The 17,033-nt window shown below is 42.0% G+C and overlaps 2 protein-coding genes across 3 annotated transcripts; one reads left to right on the top strand and one right to left on the bottom strand.

Annotated features, from left to right (window-relative positions):
- Nucleotides 1–384: 384 nt before the first annotated feature.
- On the top strand, nucleotides 385–14,887 carry arhgap45b (Rho GTPase activating protein 45b). 2 transcript variants are annotated; one of them, XM_079574669.1, is made up of 24 exons: nucleotides 385–622; nucleotides 1,580–1,808; nucleotides 2,268–2,450; nucleotides 6,128–6,268; nucleotides 7,182–7,266; nucleotides 8,512–8,584; nucleotides 8,804–8,879; nucleotides 9,008–9,139; nucleotides 10,243–10,304; nucleotides 10,375–10,485; nucleotides 10,618–10,698; nucleotides 11,043–11,210; nucleotides 11,387–11,524; nucleotides 11,609–11,802; nucleotides 11,874–11,977; nucleotides 12,290–12,376; nucleotides 12,454–12,555; nucleotides 12,625–12,788; nucleotides 12,876–13,064; nucleotides 13,147–13,284; nucleotides 13,414–13,664; nucleotides 13,746–13,974; nucleotides 14,127–14,229; nucleotides 14,465–14,887. In XM_079574669.1, exons 1-24 carry the CDS (start codon nucleotides 503–505, stop codon nucleotides 14,860–14,862), a joined length of 3,558 nt encoding a protein of 1,185 aa, XP_079430795.1. In that variant the 5' UTR covers nucleotides 385–502; the 3' UTR covers nucleotides 14,863–14,887. The 2 variants fall into 2 exon arrangements, with proteins under 2 accessions (XP_079430795.1, XP_079430796.1); XM_079574670.1 differs by lacking the exon at nucleotides 385–622 and adding an exon at nucleotides 696–1,049.
- Nucleotides 14,888–15,401: 514 nt separating this feature from the next.
- polr2eb (RNA polymerase II, I and III subunit E, b) lies at nucleotides 15,402–16,979 on the bottom strand. The gene is made up of 8 exons (XM_079575338.1): nucleotides 16,838–16,979; nucleotides 16,485–16,659; nucleotides 16,249–16,364; nucleotides 16,100–16,180; nucleotides 15,968–16,026; nucleotides 15,795–15,873; nucleotides 15,505–15,575; nucleotides 15,402–15,436 (listed from the first exon to the last, which is right to left on the bottom strand). Exons 1-7 carry the CDS (start codon nucleotides 16,892–16,894, stop codon nucleotides 15,510–15,512), a joined length of 633 nt encoding a protein of 210 aa, XP_079431464.1. The 5' UTR covers nucleotides 16,895–16,979; the 3' UTR covers nucleotides 15,402–15,436; nucleotides 15,505–15,509.
- Between the last annotated feature and the right edge of the window lie 54 nt (nucleotides 16,980–17,033).

Genomic DNA, 17,033 nt, shown 5'->3' with positions numbered 1-17,033 from the left:
CGCATTTGAAGAGGATTTGAAACGGGTCTAGTTTTTTGAAACCTGTTGATTCTTCCTCCTGAAGCAGGTGCTCGTGGCGGAAGAATACGTCACACCCCGAAAACGCACGTGCGAATGGGCCCACTGATTATTACAGTGACTTTTGCTGCTGGTCCGTTAAATGGATGCTGTAAAATCCACTTAAAACACTAAAACTTTTATTAGTGATGTTTGTTCGGGCAAATTAAAACAAAACGTCCCCATGCGTGTGCCCTCCTCGTGCTGATCAGCGGTGTGTGGAGCGGATGCCTGCAGACTGTTTGCGGTGAGCCGCCTGTCTCTGTCACTGTCACTGAGCCTGCGCGGCTCGATGTGCGACAGCAGGAGGAAGACCGACAGATCGTTGTCGTGGTTGAAGGTTGGCCCCGGTGGCACCGAGGTCCCGCAGAGCGCAGACGGCACACACAAGTGGCGAGTCGGGGGGTGGGTGGGGGGGATCTGCGTGAAGCTCAAAGAGGCCAGTATGGACGGTAAAAGCACGCTGAAGATGTTCACCAGAAAGAAGCGCGAGCTCATCAAGACACCTTCTATCTCAAAGAAAAATCGGGCAGGAAGCCCTGGGCCGCAGAGCAGCGCCCCATCCGTGAGTACAGCATCACTTCTGTTTTCCTGCCCTGTGTCAGATCAGATGACCGCCTGATGGACAGACTCAGGGCGCACACAGCTCTGTATGACAGAGACTGTCGGCTGTGGCTTTAGCTGTAGTAATAGTTCAGTGTGACAAAGTTCCCTCTCGTGGTTGCCTGTCAGCCTGATTATCTGGCAGCACAATCATTATAGGAAGTATCTGTGTCGTGTGGCACCGAGAGGCAGCAGAAGCCCTTATTGCTTGTGCCTGAACAGAAGTTAGGTTTATTATGGGGAGAGAGCAGTGAGAGTAAGTTATGTTGAAGCGAGGAGGAAAAAGTTACAACCCTTACTCCACTGGACAGAGAGTTAAGAAAAGTGAAGCTAAGGGGAAAGAAAAACTGGACATTTTGCCCAGCAAACACAGCGCATGGCTCAAACAGGTATGTCCTCTTCCATTGACTGTATTTAATGTATTTACTGTAACCAAAAATAAAGGCTCCTATTGATTTGACATGGAGCCCAGTCCAGACAGTTTTTAAAATCTTACTTTTGAAAACTATCTTTTTGACATTTCAGAATTTGACTTAACATCTGTAAATATGTTTGTGCCATAAAAAATAAATCGCTGCTTGTATTATTATTATTTTTTTCACAACACTGCTTGGTTCACCCCACCCTGCTGCTTTGGGTCAGGAAGTGTTACACAACGGCATACAGGATCTTGTGAAAGTCAAGACATGTGTTTACCAACATCATCACTGTCTGTGCTTTTACTTCATCTTAAACCAGCTGCTTAACTTTGAGACATAAAGGGTCACCGGTCAGTTTAGAGTCTAACATTTGTGCTTGCCGCGAGAATGAGTCTTTGGTGCTGTACGCTAATCACTGATAAGAGGTAAACGTGTCCTTCCATAAAGGAAAAAGACTTGATTATATTACATAACATAACTGTGTCCCCTGTCCATTCTAGCTCTCCATTCTCCCGGAGCTGCCCCGTAAAGATGGAGGTGATGTTGCGCTCTCCTCTTCGCCCAGCTCAGCTACTCTCGCCCCGAGCCACGCCAGCCTACTGGACCCCTCCCTGTCCTGTCCCGGGACGCCCAGTATCCAGCACAGCAAACTGCAGGGGATCGGCTGCCCTTCCCCTGTGGGCACACTGAGAAGACCCACTTCCCTCAGCAGACATGCCAGTGCAGCAGGTCAGCTGAATTTGAATCTCTCCTGTTTAACAAAGACAACTACATCATCCTTTCCCTTCTGTCCCATGTATTCAGTTTTTTTCTTCATAAAAGTGCTGTACTAGTTTGATTTAGCATTACTAACATTATATAAGGGGCTCATCCTAAAACAACAAAGTGCAATTTCAGCCACTATGCAAGAACTGCTAGCTACAACTACATGGCTGATGTTTTATGCTCAATTTAATTAACTTGCCATCAAAAAGAACATTATGCGACGAGTACATTTGTAAAAGTAGTTATGCTGAGTGTAAAAAAAAGAAAGAAAATCAATTGTAAAACATCTGATCAATGAAGCTTAACCTGGATTAAAAACCATGCCTGGCGTTTGTGTTTGACTGACTGATATAAATCATAATAAGTAAATGTCTCTTATATTTGTGGAAGAGGCCTAATAATTTGAATAATTCCCTTGTTCAGGTTTTCCTCTCCAGTCGTGGGTGTTCACTCGGGGCCAGGGAAAGGGCGCAGTAACTCCCACTGGTCCCGCGGAGAGTCCCGAGAGCACAGCCATCGAGGTGGAGGACATCCCGGCTCTGCTCCGGGACGTGGCCCGTTTCGCTGAAGCGGTGGAGAAACTGAAGGACGTGGTGATGGTGGAGGGTAAGTCAGCGGCTCATCAGCACAAAGACACACTGTTCTTTTTACAGTGTAAAAAAGGAAATATTATGTCTCTGTTTAAAACCACATTGCGGAACATTCCAGATTATATATTGAGATTTATGAAGAGCAACTAAAGCACCGTAAAACTATATTGAACATGCTCCTAATGCTCAAGGCGGACACCGACAGCTACTGTACTTTTGCAGTGTAACCATATAAAGCTTTTATTTTGTCCCACTGCTTGGACACCTGTCAAAGCGAGGCAGCAGCGTCTCCATGGAGACAGTGTGGTGATGTCCCGCTCCTGCCTAAGCTATGAGTCAGGTCTGAGGGGAGGCGAGTGTACATGCGGTTTTAGAGTTTTGGTTTTAGACAGACTGTATTTGTCCTTTTATTTGAAGAGTGTAGACAGAGCACAGCGGAAAGAAAGACTTTGAAGTTCACAGATTTTTCTCGACCAGAAATGAATGAATTGTAAGACTTTGAGAGAATGTGTTGAGCAAAATGTACAGTTATTTTAATCCTAGTCCCACATTATCGCACAATAATGCTTTTACAGTTGTATTCTCTTCCACACAATGCTGCACCGTCAGCCAATGTGCAGAACAATAGTGTTTAGCCTCCCTCTTCCCTATTTAGCTTGACATGATGCATCTGACACGCGACCGTCTGTGTGCAAGAGGAAAAAGAGGTTGAATTTAGTCCGCTCAAGTCTCTCTCCAAGTAAAGTGCTGAGTTTCCGGATGCACCCACGTTTTTTTGGCTACGTCTCATCTCCAGCCGGAAACGTGCTTCTACAGCCGACTTTGACAATCTCTTGGAAAATGCTTTTGTTTGTGGGCAAGTGTCTGTCCTATGTGGGTTAAATGCTGCAGTGTTGTTGTTTATTGTGGGTACAAACATGGGCTAAAACTAGTTGAAGTTTGTCTGAATCAAGATCACACCCATCACTTAGAACTCTTCAAGACTCTTATAGATTATTGCGATTATCCCATGGGGTTTTATGTATAAACAAATCAACAAACAGGTTTTTAAATACAAATTGTTCTATTAGTTAAGTCTCCTGAAATTACAAATTGCAGTATGAAGGTGTGGATCCATGCTACCCAAGTGTCGCGATATATTAATCACTGTACAATCACAAATGTTCACATGTAAAGTAATTAACGCTCCTTTATGGCATTAATTTTGAACATCTGCGCCTCCTGTCACTCTCTGCTGCCTGCATGAGCGCCAAACAGGAAGCTATGACAGATAGCCTTTGACAGAGTGGCTTTCTCCACACTTCCTCCTCCTCTCAGCGTGTCCCCTGACGTAGCGGTGCTTCACTTTAATTGGTACCGGTTTTAATTTGGTTATTTGCTCTGAAGTTACTCTTGTTATGACTTGTTTTAGTAGGGCGTAGTAAGTTGTGCCAATGGTTATTTGCATTTTGCACTCATAGGCAACTTTATGGTAATGACGCTTCCATGACACACATTTACAGTCAAAGACACCGGGAGGATGAGCTGACCCATGTTCTGTTTCTATTTAAGGCAGGATCATGAGGAGGAACCGCGTGTGCGTCTGTCACCTCAGAAAACACACAAGCAGAAATTGTTTACATTCAGTGCCAGATCTTGCAGAAAGTACACCCTCAAAATGTTTTTCTTCTGTGTACGGATCATGTTATGTAGATTTAGTTGAGATTTAAACCTACTCGACATGTTAAACTATACAAACAAATGGTGACAAATTGATGGAAAGGATGGTCATATGAACCACTGATTAACTTTAATATAGCTGTTGAGCCACAAAGTACACACTGAAGGAAGAGATTGTCCCCAACAATGTTTTTTTCTGTGCATAATTCCTGTTTATCGATATTGCTTGCCATGCGTAAACTACCCTCTAGGGCAGTGTTTCCCAACCAGGGGTACGGGGACCCCTGGGGGTACTTGAGCACTTAGCAGGGGGTACTTGGAATTATTTCAGATAAAAAAAGGTGAAACTGAATAGAATTTCAATATGAATTTCAAAGGAAAGTTAGTTTTAATTATGTTTTTCAGTAAATGGGATGATTTTGAGAGTATTTTAGCTTAATTTTGAACACAACACACTGTTAAATACTGTATAATATAAATTTAGTTGGTCACTTTGTAATAAAATTGGCAAAATCTTCAAGGTAGGGGATACTCGAGTATAAATCAACGACTGAAGGCAACGCGAGGCAAAGGTTGGAAACCACTGCTCTAGGGGCTGCTGCATCACCCTCAGCACCCTGGGTTCCCACGGGCTCGGTTCTCCAGGTTTATTGAAATGCTGTGGATCGTTCTATTAAAGCTAATGCTGGTCTCCATGGTAACGCAGGACAGTCAGCTCCATACTGCGGGATAACAGGACAGGTAGGCAGAAACTGATCAAAATTTAGGAAGTTTATCTGTAGAGCACAATTCATACACAGTGTGCCTCACTATGACGTAAAATTGCAAGAAGATTAAATAAAATAAAAACTTTTTTTTTTTTTACATACTGAGATATGTTCTTACCTCAGCTTAGAGGAGTTTATTTGTACCTGTCTGGTCTTTGTGCGTGCCCTCAGTCACATAAACACAGCAGAGACGGCGTTAGCATTTAGCCTCTCCTCCTCTCCTCTATAGCTCCAAACGAGGTGAAGATAGAAGCTACCAAGCTCTTCCACGTTTTCCCTATTGAAATATGGTTGCATGAAGTGTTACACTACAAAGTTTAGTTACACAGAAATAAACAATGTGGATTTTCTAAGCGGATAAAAAGGGGAACTATATTGTAAGACGTAATTATACCAGGAGTAGTTCGACATCCACACAGTGCAGCGTGGATGTCGAACTACTCTACGGAAAACGTGGAAGAGCTTGGTAGCTTCTATCTTCACCTCGTTTGGAGCTATAGAGGAGAGGACGAGAGGCTAAATGCTAACGCTGTCTGTGCTGTACATGACGCGTGAAGACCAGACAGATACAAATGAACTTGTCTAAGCTAAGGTAAGCACATATCTCAGTATGCAAAAACGGTGGCCTATTCCATTAAAAGTGATAATTGCAGATAGAATTCTTTCAGTTCACATCTGTGCAGCTAAAAAGTACCGTTTTCAGCCTGCGTTTGTTGTTGTTGAGGCCTGTCTCGAATCTTTTATGCAGTCCGTTCCAGATTTTAGTTGCGTAAAACTAAAATGCAGCCTCACTGTATTTATTATTGACTCTGGGAATCAGCCAGACCCCTCCCTGAGATTCTCTGAGCCCAAGATTGCTCTAACGTGTCTGAGATGTACTTTACAGCTAGACCGTGAAGAGACTTCTAACTTCTAACTCTAAAATATTGAAATGACATAACTAAACGAAAATGCCTTTTTGGCCTGTTGCACTTCCATAAACACTGAAAGTTTCTAACCTTTACATGGCATCTTTCAGTTGCCAGGAGACTTTTTTATAATGTATTATGTTAGACATGTAAGATGATCAGTATCAGTATAGCATGTCTCTGCGTTTTGTGCCGCACCCCTGGTTGTGGTCATTTCTGTTGCCTCTGTAAATAAAAGTGGCAGGATAGATGAGCAGTTAGTAGGTTGACATTATTTGCATCAGAAACTGGCCTGGGAATGGAAATCTGTGACGGGATTTGTGAAGTTCAGGTTGAAAGTCACCTGTCTCTCTCTGCAGGGAAGGAGAGCCAGCGTCCCGTTGCTCACGAGTGTTTGGGCGAGGTGCTCCGAGTGCTGCGTCAGGTCATCAACACGTACCCTCTGCTCAACACTGTGGAGATCCTGACCGCTGCCGGGAAACTTATATCCAAAGTCAAAGGTTAGTCCTGTATACTTTCCTCCCCCTTTGTGTCTGAATTGTAAAGCATTCTGGGAAAAGGGGGCACCTTCCATAATAACACATCAATGAAGATTTCAAAATGTAGCATACTGGAAACACACTTGTGTGGATTTACCCGTAATAACTTGGCAGCTAATTGTTACACGGCTCTTTCCTCCACTTTTTAAAATATTTTTAGCAAATTTTACTGCAACTTCCCCCAAAATGGTGGATTTCTGTTAACCTTTATGATTCACTGCCAAAGGTTTAATCATTTGTGGAGTTGTACCCATTTCCAAACAACCAAAATTACCTAAGAAATGTGTCATGAGTGACCTGGATATTGTGAGAAAATTACATCATCTTGTATTATTACTAAAAAGTCTTTGCGTTAATGACGCAAAACTGTAGATTGACAAATAATAAAAATGATGTTTCTTCTATTGAATGTGGATTAGGGTGGTCCTTAATCCCATGTAAATGTTCAAATTATTATTTTTTAAGATCCAACCCCTGAATTTTGTTCAAATAGTTACAAAAATTCTCCTGATAAAAATAAGGCGTTTTATGCCTAAAAATGCCCAAAATTCCCCATATTTTTGGCGACATAATCTGAATAATGGATCGAGCCAGGTTTACTTTTTCAGAAGGGATTCTTTCTTGTCTATATTTCTTTTATTTCTTTTTTGCTTTATTCATTCCCAAATACAAAGCATCTCAGGGTTCCCTCGGGTAAAACTTCAAGGTCGATGAGTCAGGGTTAATGTTATCCAATTGAGAAAAAAAAAAAATCACCTGGAGAGTTTTCTACTCTGCAATGAATTTCCATTTTAAAGACCACCCTAATGTGGATCAATGAGAAAAGTTCATTTTCTGTCATCATTTGAGCTAAAAGCACAAATTTGTCTTTCAGGTTTCCACTATGAGGCGCCCAATGAAGCCGACAAAATGGACTTTGAGAAAGCCATCGAGACCATTGCAGTGGCCTTCAGCAGCAAGTAAGTAACAATCTTTTTCTCTAAGCACATTATTTTACTAAAGTAGTTCTTTAACCCCAATAATTTACCGTTCAAAATATACTGAAGGAGTCCCTGACGATTGAAGTGAATCTTTCTATAGCCACATAAATCTGTTTAGTTTGTGTGCGTACAAAGTGGCCCGTTGTTGGGAAGTGCAGATGATGATGGTGACACATTTGCATGAGGCTGAGCTGAAAACAGGAAGTGGTTTTTCATTTTACACAATGTGACACACAACCAAAACTGCAACACTCTGAAACCTTTTACTACATATGAAGTAAACCTAAAACAGATTCTTGACATATCAAGAACCGTTACACTTTAACCAATCCAACTTATTGTGGCCAATTATTGTTAACCAATCCGACTTATTTTGTCACATCTCGTCACTCCTCTCATTTGGGATGAGTTCTTTGATAGAAATTATTTTTAGACAATCTAGGTTGAAAAAATACACTAGTTGATCTAGTTTGGCTGCTGTATTTAGAAGCCTGTGTGCCATTTTAGGCCTGGGCTTCAGTCAGAAAGTTTAGAGGAAGTGAGTTGGCAGAGACGGTTGAAATCTGCCCGACATGTCTGTTTCCTCACAGTCTTTCAGCTTCACTTCAGCGCTTTACACAGTTTACGTAAAAACAAACTAAATATTCCACTTTTAACGTTGGATTAATTTCTGACCCACATGCAAGTGTTTTAGCACATAAACAAGAACATGAAAAAATGGTTGAAAAAACACCTGTAATAACCCCAATCCTTTAAAATGCAGCTAAAATAGATCCAAACTACCGGGTAAGTCATGACTCATCTGGGTGTTGGTCAGTTCTAAACCAAAAAAAGATCAATGCTTAATACAATACTAAAATGTTAAGCATTAAGCAACTTTTTATGTGAAAATAAAAGTTGATATTTGTGTGCATTTGACCTGGTAGTGACCCTGTGGCTGTTTGATTGGTCAGCACGGCGCCTTTATTTTCCATCACAGTCGTCTATTGGATGCTCCAGAATCAATCGTTCTCACCAGAAAACCTACAAAGTAACTGATCCTGGATCACAATTCATGGCGTCATGCTGACCACTCATGCAACCTCTGGGTCACTAAATTACAATATAATGCACCTTATAAATAATTTAATCTAATATTGATGATGTCCCACAAGAAGTGTCAGTTTTTCAACACTGCATTAGATTAGTTGGTTATTTTTTAATGATGGGTCTGTGTTGTTTCAGTGTGTCTGAGCTGCTCATGGGAGAGGTCGACAGCAGCACTCTCCTCTCACTGCTGCCCACTGAGAAGAGCAGGGTGAGTTTTATCAAAGCACATTATCATATTATTAACTCTAACACACTAGTCAATAATTTGTAGTAACCATTTTAGTATAGTCAAAACATTAGATGGCTAGTAATATTTGAAAAAGAGGATAAACAAGGTGATGTCCGACCCTGATTGTGACTTATTTAGCAAAAGAAAAACACCTTTAAGTTTTGCTGCAGTGACTTAAATTCCCTGCTCCTTTTGTAGTCAATGGAAAACCTGTATGCAGCTGCGAGCCAAGGAGGAGAGGGCGGTCAGTTCAGAGGCGACCTGCAAGACCTGGGTAGGCACACGACTCGCTTATAAAAGCATTACAATGAACTATAAAAATCGCTGTTCTAGCACATTATGCCTTACACCGGTGCAAGTTCCTGTTCTGGTTTGTACTGTATGATTTGTTATTGTATCCAGGACGAGTAGAAGAGGTGGACGTGATCCTCCAGCGCAGTGAGGGAGGTGTGGACTCGGCCCTGCTCTACGCCAAAACCATCTCGAAGTACGTGAAGGACCTGATCAGCTACGTGGAGAAGAGGACCACACTTGGTAAGGGCTTGGACCCAAGGCTACCACTGTAAAGTCATTTTGATATTCAGTACCAGAAGATTTGGGGCTTTCATTTTTCATGTATTAAAATGTACAAAAACATGTGTGAAGCAAGTTGTATCTGGTGTCAAAGGTACGCACCACAGTGTGTCCCAAAATTAAAAAAGAAAAAAAGTAAGCATAAATTGGCTGGCATCAGTTTAATAGTACTTTTTGTTTAAAGGGATATTTCAGGATTTTTGACATAGGGCCTCATTTCCTAGTTATCCAGAGTGTTGATTTCTGGAGATGTATATGTATTTTTTTTTAAATTCATGCAGTCCTTATATTTGAAGAGTTTAATGGTGCTAGTCTGGTGCTAGTCTGGTGCTAGTCTGGTGCTAGTCTGGTGCTAGTCTGGTGCTAGGCTGGTGCTAGGCTGGTGCTAGGCTGGTGCTAGGCTGGTGCTAGGCTGGTGCTAGGCTGGTGCTAGGCTGGTGCTAGGCTGGTGCTAGGCTAGTGCTAGGCTAGTGCTAGGCTATGTTAACTAGTAGCATGCATTAAAAACCCACTGACCCACAGTGCACCTGAGGCAAATCACTTTTAACACCAGACTACCGATATAAATGTCTGTGTTGACTGAATAATTTTTGAAATATAACCATTTTGCATTTAAAAGAACTAATAATAGTACAGTATACTTGAGCAGCATCAGCTTCCTGGTTGTAGCTACGCAGCAGTGGAGTGATCTGCTAGGTTACCGGATCTACAGTTGTTTGTTTACCTGCGGCCGACACGTGGAGTTCACAAAGGAGCTTTCTACAAATCAGATATGGCAACGTTTGGAGGACTACCCAATGAGTTTGAAGAGGTTTTTGATGCAGGCTACTAGTTACCATAGACATGCGCTAGCTTAGCACTAGCCTAGCACCACTAAACTCTAAGGACTGCATGAATTAATTAAATATATATATATCTCAGGAAATCAACAACACTCTGGATAACTAGGAAATGAGGCCTGATGTCAAAAATCCTGAAATATCCCTTTAAGATCACACTTTCTGCACAGGTTACCTTAATATTTATCGCATGATTGACTCTTTTACTTGTTCTTTTCTTACCAGAGGCTGAGTTTGCAAAAGGTCTCCAGAAATTGTACCAGTCCTGCAAACACAACATCACACATGTAAATGTCCCTTTAATGTATCTCACATAAACCCTACAAACACACTTTATTAACCATCATTCTCCTGCAGCCACACATGCCCCTGTTCTCCATCTACTCGCTGGCCTTGGAGCAGGACCAGGAGCAGAGCATGGGATTACAGCAGGCCAACACCACTCTGCACAGCCAGACATTCATACAGGTAATCTACTCAAAGCTATTTGTTCTTTGTGGAGTTGGCAATGAGGCTGAAGTGACCATTGCACAGCTGAGTATTATTACTACATCTTTCTTCTGGTTTTATTTGATTCATTTCAATGTTTTGGTCAATCAGCCTCTGACGCAGCGTAAACAAGAGCATGAGAAGAGAAGGAAGGAGATCAAGGAGCTGTGGATTCGAGCAAAGAGGAAACTGGTAAGACACATGATTAATATAGTATCAGCTTGAATTAAATTTTCTATATTCACATCTCACATCACAAAGCTTCTGCCTGGACAAAAACAGATGTAACAACATGGGGAAAAACTGGGACTGAACCTTGTTTAAAATGTAAACTAAACCGTGACGGAAAAACAAAAACTAAATCAAGTACCACAACCATTGAAGATTGTTCTTTTCAACCATATTTTAACCAGGACTTGAAGATCTAAAGTTGACAATACTGATATTACAAGACATCATATAATGACAGCCAGTACAGTGTGCTTCCATTTTTTTCTGCATCTTTTATTCATTGTATTGTGATTGTGTTATTGTAGATGGAGTGTGAGGTGAACTTGAGGAAGGCGAAGCAGACGTACATGGCCCGCTGTGAGGATTATGACAAGGCAAAAGCTGCAGCGAGTCGAGCTGAGGAAGAGGGAGCCGGGTCCACCGCCAAAACAGTGGAGAAAAAGAAACGCATTGAGGAGGAGGCGCGCAACAAGGTCCTTATCAGCAACAGACACCGGCGATGATGGGTGTTTGCTGCGCGATAAATGTGTTTCCCTTAGCTTTTGTTTTTGAATAGGAATTAGTGACACATAATTAACTTTGTCATTTGTCACTGTGGTCAATTGTGATTGCTTTAAATGTGCTATAGAAGACATTTGTTTGTAACCAGGCTGATGAAGCAGAGGCCACATACCGGACTTGTATCGCAGACGCCACGACTCAAAGACTGGAGCTGGAGCACACCAAGGTCACTGTGCTCAGACAACTGCAGGACCTCATCAAACAGAGCGACCAGACGCTGCGATCGGTCAGAATCACGATGCGGACAATGGACATGGAACAAAAATAAATAAAACATAGTCAAACTTTTATCTTTTTCCCTTTGATTCAGGCAACAATCTCGTACTATCAGCTGATGCACATGCAGACAGTGGCGCTGCCCGTGCACTACCAGACTCTGTGCGAGAGCAGTAAACTGTACGACCCGGGACAGCAGTATGCTGCCCATGTCAAAGACCTGCAGCTCCCTGAGCAGCCCCCCATTCTCTACACATTTGAAACATACTCCCCCTCTTCCTCCTCACAGTAAGAGACCTTATAACACTCCACATACATTAGACTGTGAATGTATTGACATCATGTCATGTTTGTGACAGTCACGGTCACAGGCCAAGGAACGACAGCTTCAACACTGAGCCTCCGAGTCAGTCAGAGAGTCCTGCTACTCAACAGGACAGAGAGGCAGAGGCCCTGAGGAAGAGTGAGCTCTACTCTTTAATATGTCATTATTATATAGCTTTGGGGGATGAGGAACTGCAAATAACTATGTACTATTAAAAGTGATTATAGCTTTGTACTGGGTAGACCAGTGGTTCCCAAAGTGGGGTCCAGGGTTTGTCAAAATTTGGCAGCAAAACAAGTACATTTAAAGAAAATCTAGCTAACTAAATTTTATTAAACATGCATTTATTTAAATTTTAGATTTGCAGATCATTAAGGGAGCTGCAAAACTCTAAACTTTGGAAATGTCTGGGGTAGACAATGAGTCTAAAGTTTAACATTTTGTCTTCAGGACAGGGGCACAAATCCTGGGGCTCCACAGTGAGCGACGACAGTGTCGGAGGAGAGGGTGGTCTGGATTCTCCAAGTGTTAGCACAGGTGAGTTTATTCTTCTGTGCATCAAAGAGATTGCTTTAGTGAGGGTGAATAAAACTAAACTTCTGTAATTATTGTAGGTGATATCTCCAAAATTCCTCGAACTTCCTCAACATGCACCGTCTCCTCAAATGAAGATGCTGATGAAAAAGATGGAAATGTTGCTTCATTTGAAACCCCAGGTGAGTTTTACTTTCATATCATAATTATATTAATCTTATAGGATTTCTAACCTTCCTTCTTTTTGTCAGAAATCAATGGGATGGATCCAGACGTGGTGGTGTCAACTAGACCTTTTCGTAACCTTGGTTTGTCTAAAGCTGCTCAGACCCACAGACTCAGGAAACTCCGGACACCATCGAAGTGTCGTGAATGCGACAGTTATGTGTATTTCCAGGGGGCAGAGTGTGAAGAGGTCAGTTTATGTGGAGATCAATGGAAAAATCATTTCTGAATCTGTATATTAAGATTTATGTAAAATGTCTTCTCCTGCTCCTTCCAGTGCTTCCTGGCCTGTCACAAGCGCTGCTTGGAGACACTGGCGATTCAGTGCGGCCATAAGAAGCTTCAGGGGCGTCTGCAGCTGTTCGGGAGGGAGTTCTCTCAGGTGGCCAGTTGCGCCTCTGACGGGATCCCCTTCATCATCACCAAATGCATCTCAGAGATCGAGCGGAGGGCTCTTAAAATGAAGGTAACTGAACTGCCATTTGCTGTTTATTCCTGCATTTATTTACTTATCAATATTGTGTATTGGGCAATTGTTTTGTTTTCAGGGCATCTACCGAGTGAATGGGGTTAAAACTCGAGTGGAGAAGCTTTGTCAGGCATTTGAGAACGGCAAAGAGCTGGTTGAGCTGTCCCAGTGCTCCCCTCACGACATCAGCAACGTCCTGAAGCTTTACCTTAGACAGGTGCGCACTACTCAACACTGGTCTGATATTTACAGAACATTTAAACCACACATGAACATCAGTCAAGAACATTTGAATCACTGCTGACGTTTTTAACACTTGAGGGTGTAATTCCTCTCATGTCCCCAGTTGCCTGAGCCGATTTTGCCCTTCCACCTGTACAACCACCTGATGGGGCTGGCGAAGGAGAGCCTGCACAGTGAAGAGGCAGCAGAAGGGGAGGAGTCAGGGGGTCCCACTGTTGGAAAAGGCCTGGTGGATCTGGGTGCCAACACTGACCCCGAAATCCTGAACCTCGTCGATAAACTCAAGGAGCTTATGAAGGAGCTGCCCAAAACCAATATTGCCACACTGCGCTACATCATACGCCACCTCAGACGGTCAGGACATGCTTTTCACATGCTAATTTCACTGTTATCTTAAACTGTTCAGACCTGATTGTTTGTTTGTATCGATTTCAGGATTGCGGAGCTGGAGGAGGATAACAAAATGAGTCCTAGTAACTTGGGTATAGTTTTTGGACCCTCCCTGATGCGCCCTCGTCCCACCGGAGCCACAATCTCTCTGTCCTCGCTGGTGGACTACCCACACCAGGCGCGCATCGTGGAGGCTCTCATCGTCTTCTACTCAACCATTTTTCAGTTAAAATCTTCAAACAAAAGTGGGCGGTCTGCATCTGTTTCCGTTCAAGTAAGAAAATTCTTGCGTTCTTGTGACAAATTGTGATTCAAATCTAATATTCTGGATACTAAAATGTTTTTCAATATTGTGAATAGATGTCATCAAAACCTCTATTAATGATTACAAGTGGTTAGATTCAATAGATGTTTTTTTTTATTTAGAGCACTGTTCAAGATGAGAAGTCTCTGAGTTCTCCGGATGAAGAGGAGAAGATGGAAGAGGAGAAAGTCATAGAAGACTCTGTAAAAACCGAGGAGGGGTGCAGTAAGTGATTTTCTACTGCTTATTACTGTCTGTGGTCATAAACTCCACTTGACACTTGATTTTGGAACTCCCAATTCAGTAAAATAGTTAATTATGCTTCCAATCCTAATTATATAAGACATACTAGAGGACTGTTGCCATAACAGTATCTCTTAAAAATAAGCCGGAATATCTGATATCCCAATAGTATGTTCTGTTCTTGTTTTATCAACAGTTTTATTCTGTTATTTTAAAGGCAGTTCTCTAGGATCCTTGGGCTCCAATGAGCAGCTCCCAGACTCTGACTCGGAGCTGGAGGAGGAGACCCACGTGTCGCTGTCCCGGACTCTGGTCAAACAGGAGAGCGAAGCCAGTCTGGACGAGGACCTGCTTAGCAACCGGGACAGTTTAGACATGTCCAGTGAAGACAGTCCCAAACAGGAGGAGGACCTCAGTTCTCCAAACTCTGACCCTCCAGATGTGTCCACGGAGGAGGATGTGAGCACCGCTTTGGCCAATCTCAATGTGAACCAGTCGAATAACAACTATCCCTGCTCCCCCGTTGTGAGACTGTCCAGGGTGCCTCTCCAACGCCTTTGTGGGAAGAAGTTACCACTTACAAGGAACAGGGACAGTGAGCCCGAGTTCGTCTGATGTGATGGAGAAAATGGAAGGAAAGGTTTTTATTTTGTACATGTCTGGTTGTATGAATACCGTTATGGACTCCACATTTGAGTGATGGGGAATGATTTAAATTCACAAGTTCAATATTTTTATTCATTTTGCTTTTGAAAACCAAGAATGATAGAGGGTGATAAGTTTGAGGACGTTCAGTGCACTTGTGTTGCTGGTGAGACTCGGCACTTAAATTTTTATATTTTTCTAAATGTTTGACTATAATGCATTGTTCACTCCATTTTAATAAAGCCTAATTGATTAAACCTTATTTTTTAAACTGTCCACATGCTTTATGTGTTTTGTTTTTACTGCCAATGTTTTAGCTTAATCTATAAATAATGCTTCACTGCTACCTGGAGATGGACATGGCTGAGACGGAAAAAGGTAATCTTAAAACCGGAAGATTGCATTTCACAATACACCTTATCAATTACTTAAGAAATGAATACAACACCTTTCAATTTATATTTTATTTTACAAAATTCTAAAAAAAAAGTTAAAGACAAAATCACTTTTTTGAGATGCATCACAGAAACCTCGTCTGATGCCCCTAGAAATGGATGATAAAGTTAAAATCTCACAGTAAACCTGATTGTTTTGTCCTGTATTTCCACTTACCTCCATCACTGAACCAGTCTGTAAGTGATGTACCTTCCAGCGGTTTCACTGGGCCGGATAATCTTCACCACCTGTAGTTTAAAAATGAATGCACTTAGTTTATTTTTATTTTATTTTATGAACATTTTATTAGAGGATCAGCCCCAAGAGATGAATCATCTCGTTCTTGATTCTTAAATAATTACATAATAATTCATAGCACACTGATGGAGCAGAAATGTACTACAGATAGAAATGGGTTGCATCAATGGGACTAAGTTTAAAAGATCAGTAATTCATTAAGAGTTTACCTGTCCTCTTTTAAGACCAAAGTATCGTGCAACTGGGTCCCCAGCCTGGATCCTTGGCAGCTGACTTTCCTTTAATTTACTGAAGGAAGTGTTAAGGCAAAAACTACTACTTTGTTCTATTCAAAGACATTCATATTTAGTGGTATTTGGAACGAATAATAGTGTAAGGATACTATCTCGCCAGGAGTTCTGTCACTTCTTCTTTTGTCATAACAATGTGTTCTGGGACCAGCTGAAAAAAACACGATATTCAGCGTCAACTCAAATTTAGAATGAAGTCCTGTTCAGTGTATGAAGATGCTCACCTCATGTTCTGTGATGTTGATGAGCAGTTCTTGTTGTAAAAACTGCTCCAGTATATATTTTGGTGCCATATCTACTAAAGACTGAAGAAGGAATTGCAATGAAATTAAACATTAGCACAGAATTAGAAGTTTATATAGAACTCACATACCTGTTTGGCTGAAGGTGTCATACCCATCTGAACGACTATAATGGCACGTGTGATGTTTTCCTCCTGCATCCTTTGACAGTACATCTTAATCGTTTTTATCCCAACCTTGGGCTCCTCTGGAAGTGGACAAACACAGACATTTAAGTTGACTTTTGAACCCTGTTACCCGAATGCCCATAAGTAAAGCTCAACGTGACATATTGTGCATCCCCACTCTTATAGTGCGTTTGACCTACCAGGGAAGAAAACAAACATTTGGTCCGTGGGGTCGTCATTATGAGCGACCAGAACAGTGAGGTCTGTCCGTCTGGGGCGTCCCTCGCTGGGCTTGTCCCCAAACTGACCCTTGAATTCATCCAGCGTCTGGTCCAACTCGTCCTGTGTCACCAGGTACCCTCTGTCGTGGCACAGCTACACCAACAAAGACCAAAGATAAATGATCTAAAAGACAACTGGCTGAATCAGATGGTTTAAATCAGGTCAAAATAAGCCATAAATTAAAAAACGAGACATCACCATCATCACTAGGTTTATCATGCTAAGCTAATCTATCAACGCGACACACTGCAAAACTTTGCTTGTATCTCACCTGCATAATAGTTTTCCGAATTTTCCATAACCTGTAGGTCTCCTCTTCGTCATCCATATTCCTGCACAATTATAATTTACACAATAAACCAAATCTTTTATATTTCTGAGCTTTTCTCCAACAGAATGCGACGCACGCTTCGTTACTCGTCGCGAACTGATTGCGTCACGCGGAGGGCGGGGCTCGTGTTTCACAA

The sequence above is a fragment of the Gobius niger genome (assembly GCF_951799975.1).
Source record: "Gobius niger genome assembly, chromosome: 17".
In the NCBI taxonomy this organism is placed as follows: domain Eukaryota; kingdom Metazoa; phylum Chordata; class Actinopteri; order Gobiiformes; family Gobiidae; genus Gobius; species Gobius niger.
Note: the sequence above shows the minus strand (reverse complement) of the source record. Positions and strands in the feature narration are given on the sequence as shown.

Bases quoted from the DNA above. Each gene is read 5' to 3' on its own strand.
- arhgap45b (XM_079574670.1), top strand. From the start codon at position 924: ATGTTGAAGCGAGGAGGAAAAAGTTACAACCCTTACTCCACTGGACAG. The intron at 1,050-1,579 runs GTATGTCCTCTT...TGTCCATTCTAG, and splicing joins ACAGCGCATGGCTCAAACAG to CTCTCCATTCTCCCGGAGCT. The intron at 13,975-14,126 runs GTAAGAAAATTC...TTTTTTATTTAG, and splicing joins CTGCATCTGTTTCCGTTCAA to AGCACTGTTCAAGATGAGAA.
- polr2eb (XM_079575338.1), bottom strand. From the start codon at position 16,894: ATGGATGACGAAGAGGAGACCTACAGGTTATGGAAAATTCGGAAAACT. The intron at 16,181-16,248 runs GTATGTGAGTTC...TTCCTTCTTCAG, and splicing joins TGACACCTTCAGCCAAACAG to TCTTTAGTAGATATGGCACC. The intron at 16,027-16,099 runs GTGAGCATCTTC...TGTTTTTTTCAG, and splicing joins TCAACATCACAGAACATGAG to CTGGTCCCAGAACACATTGT.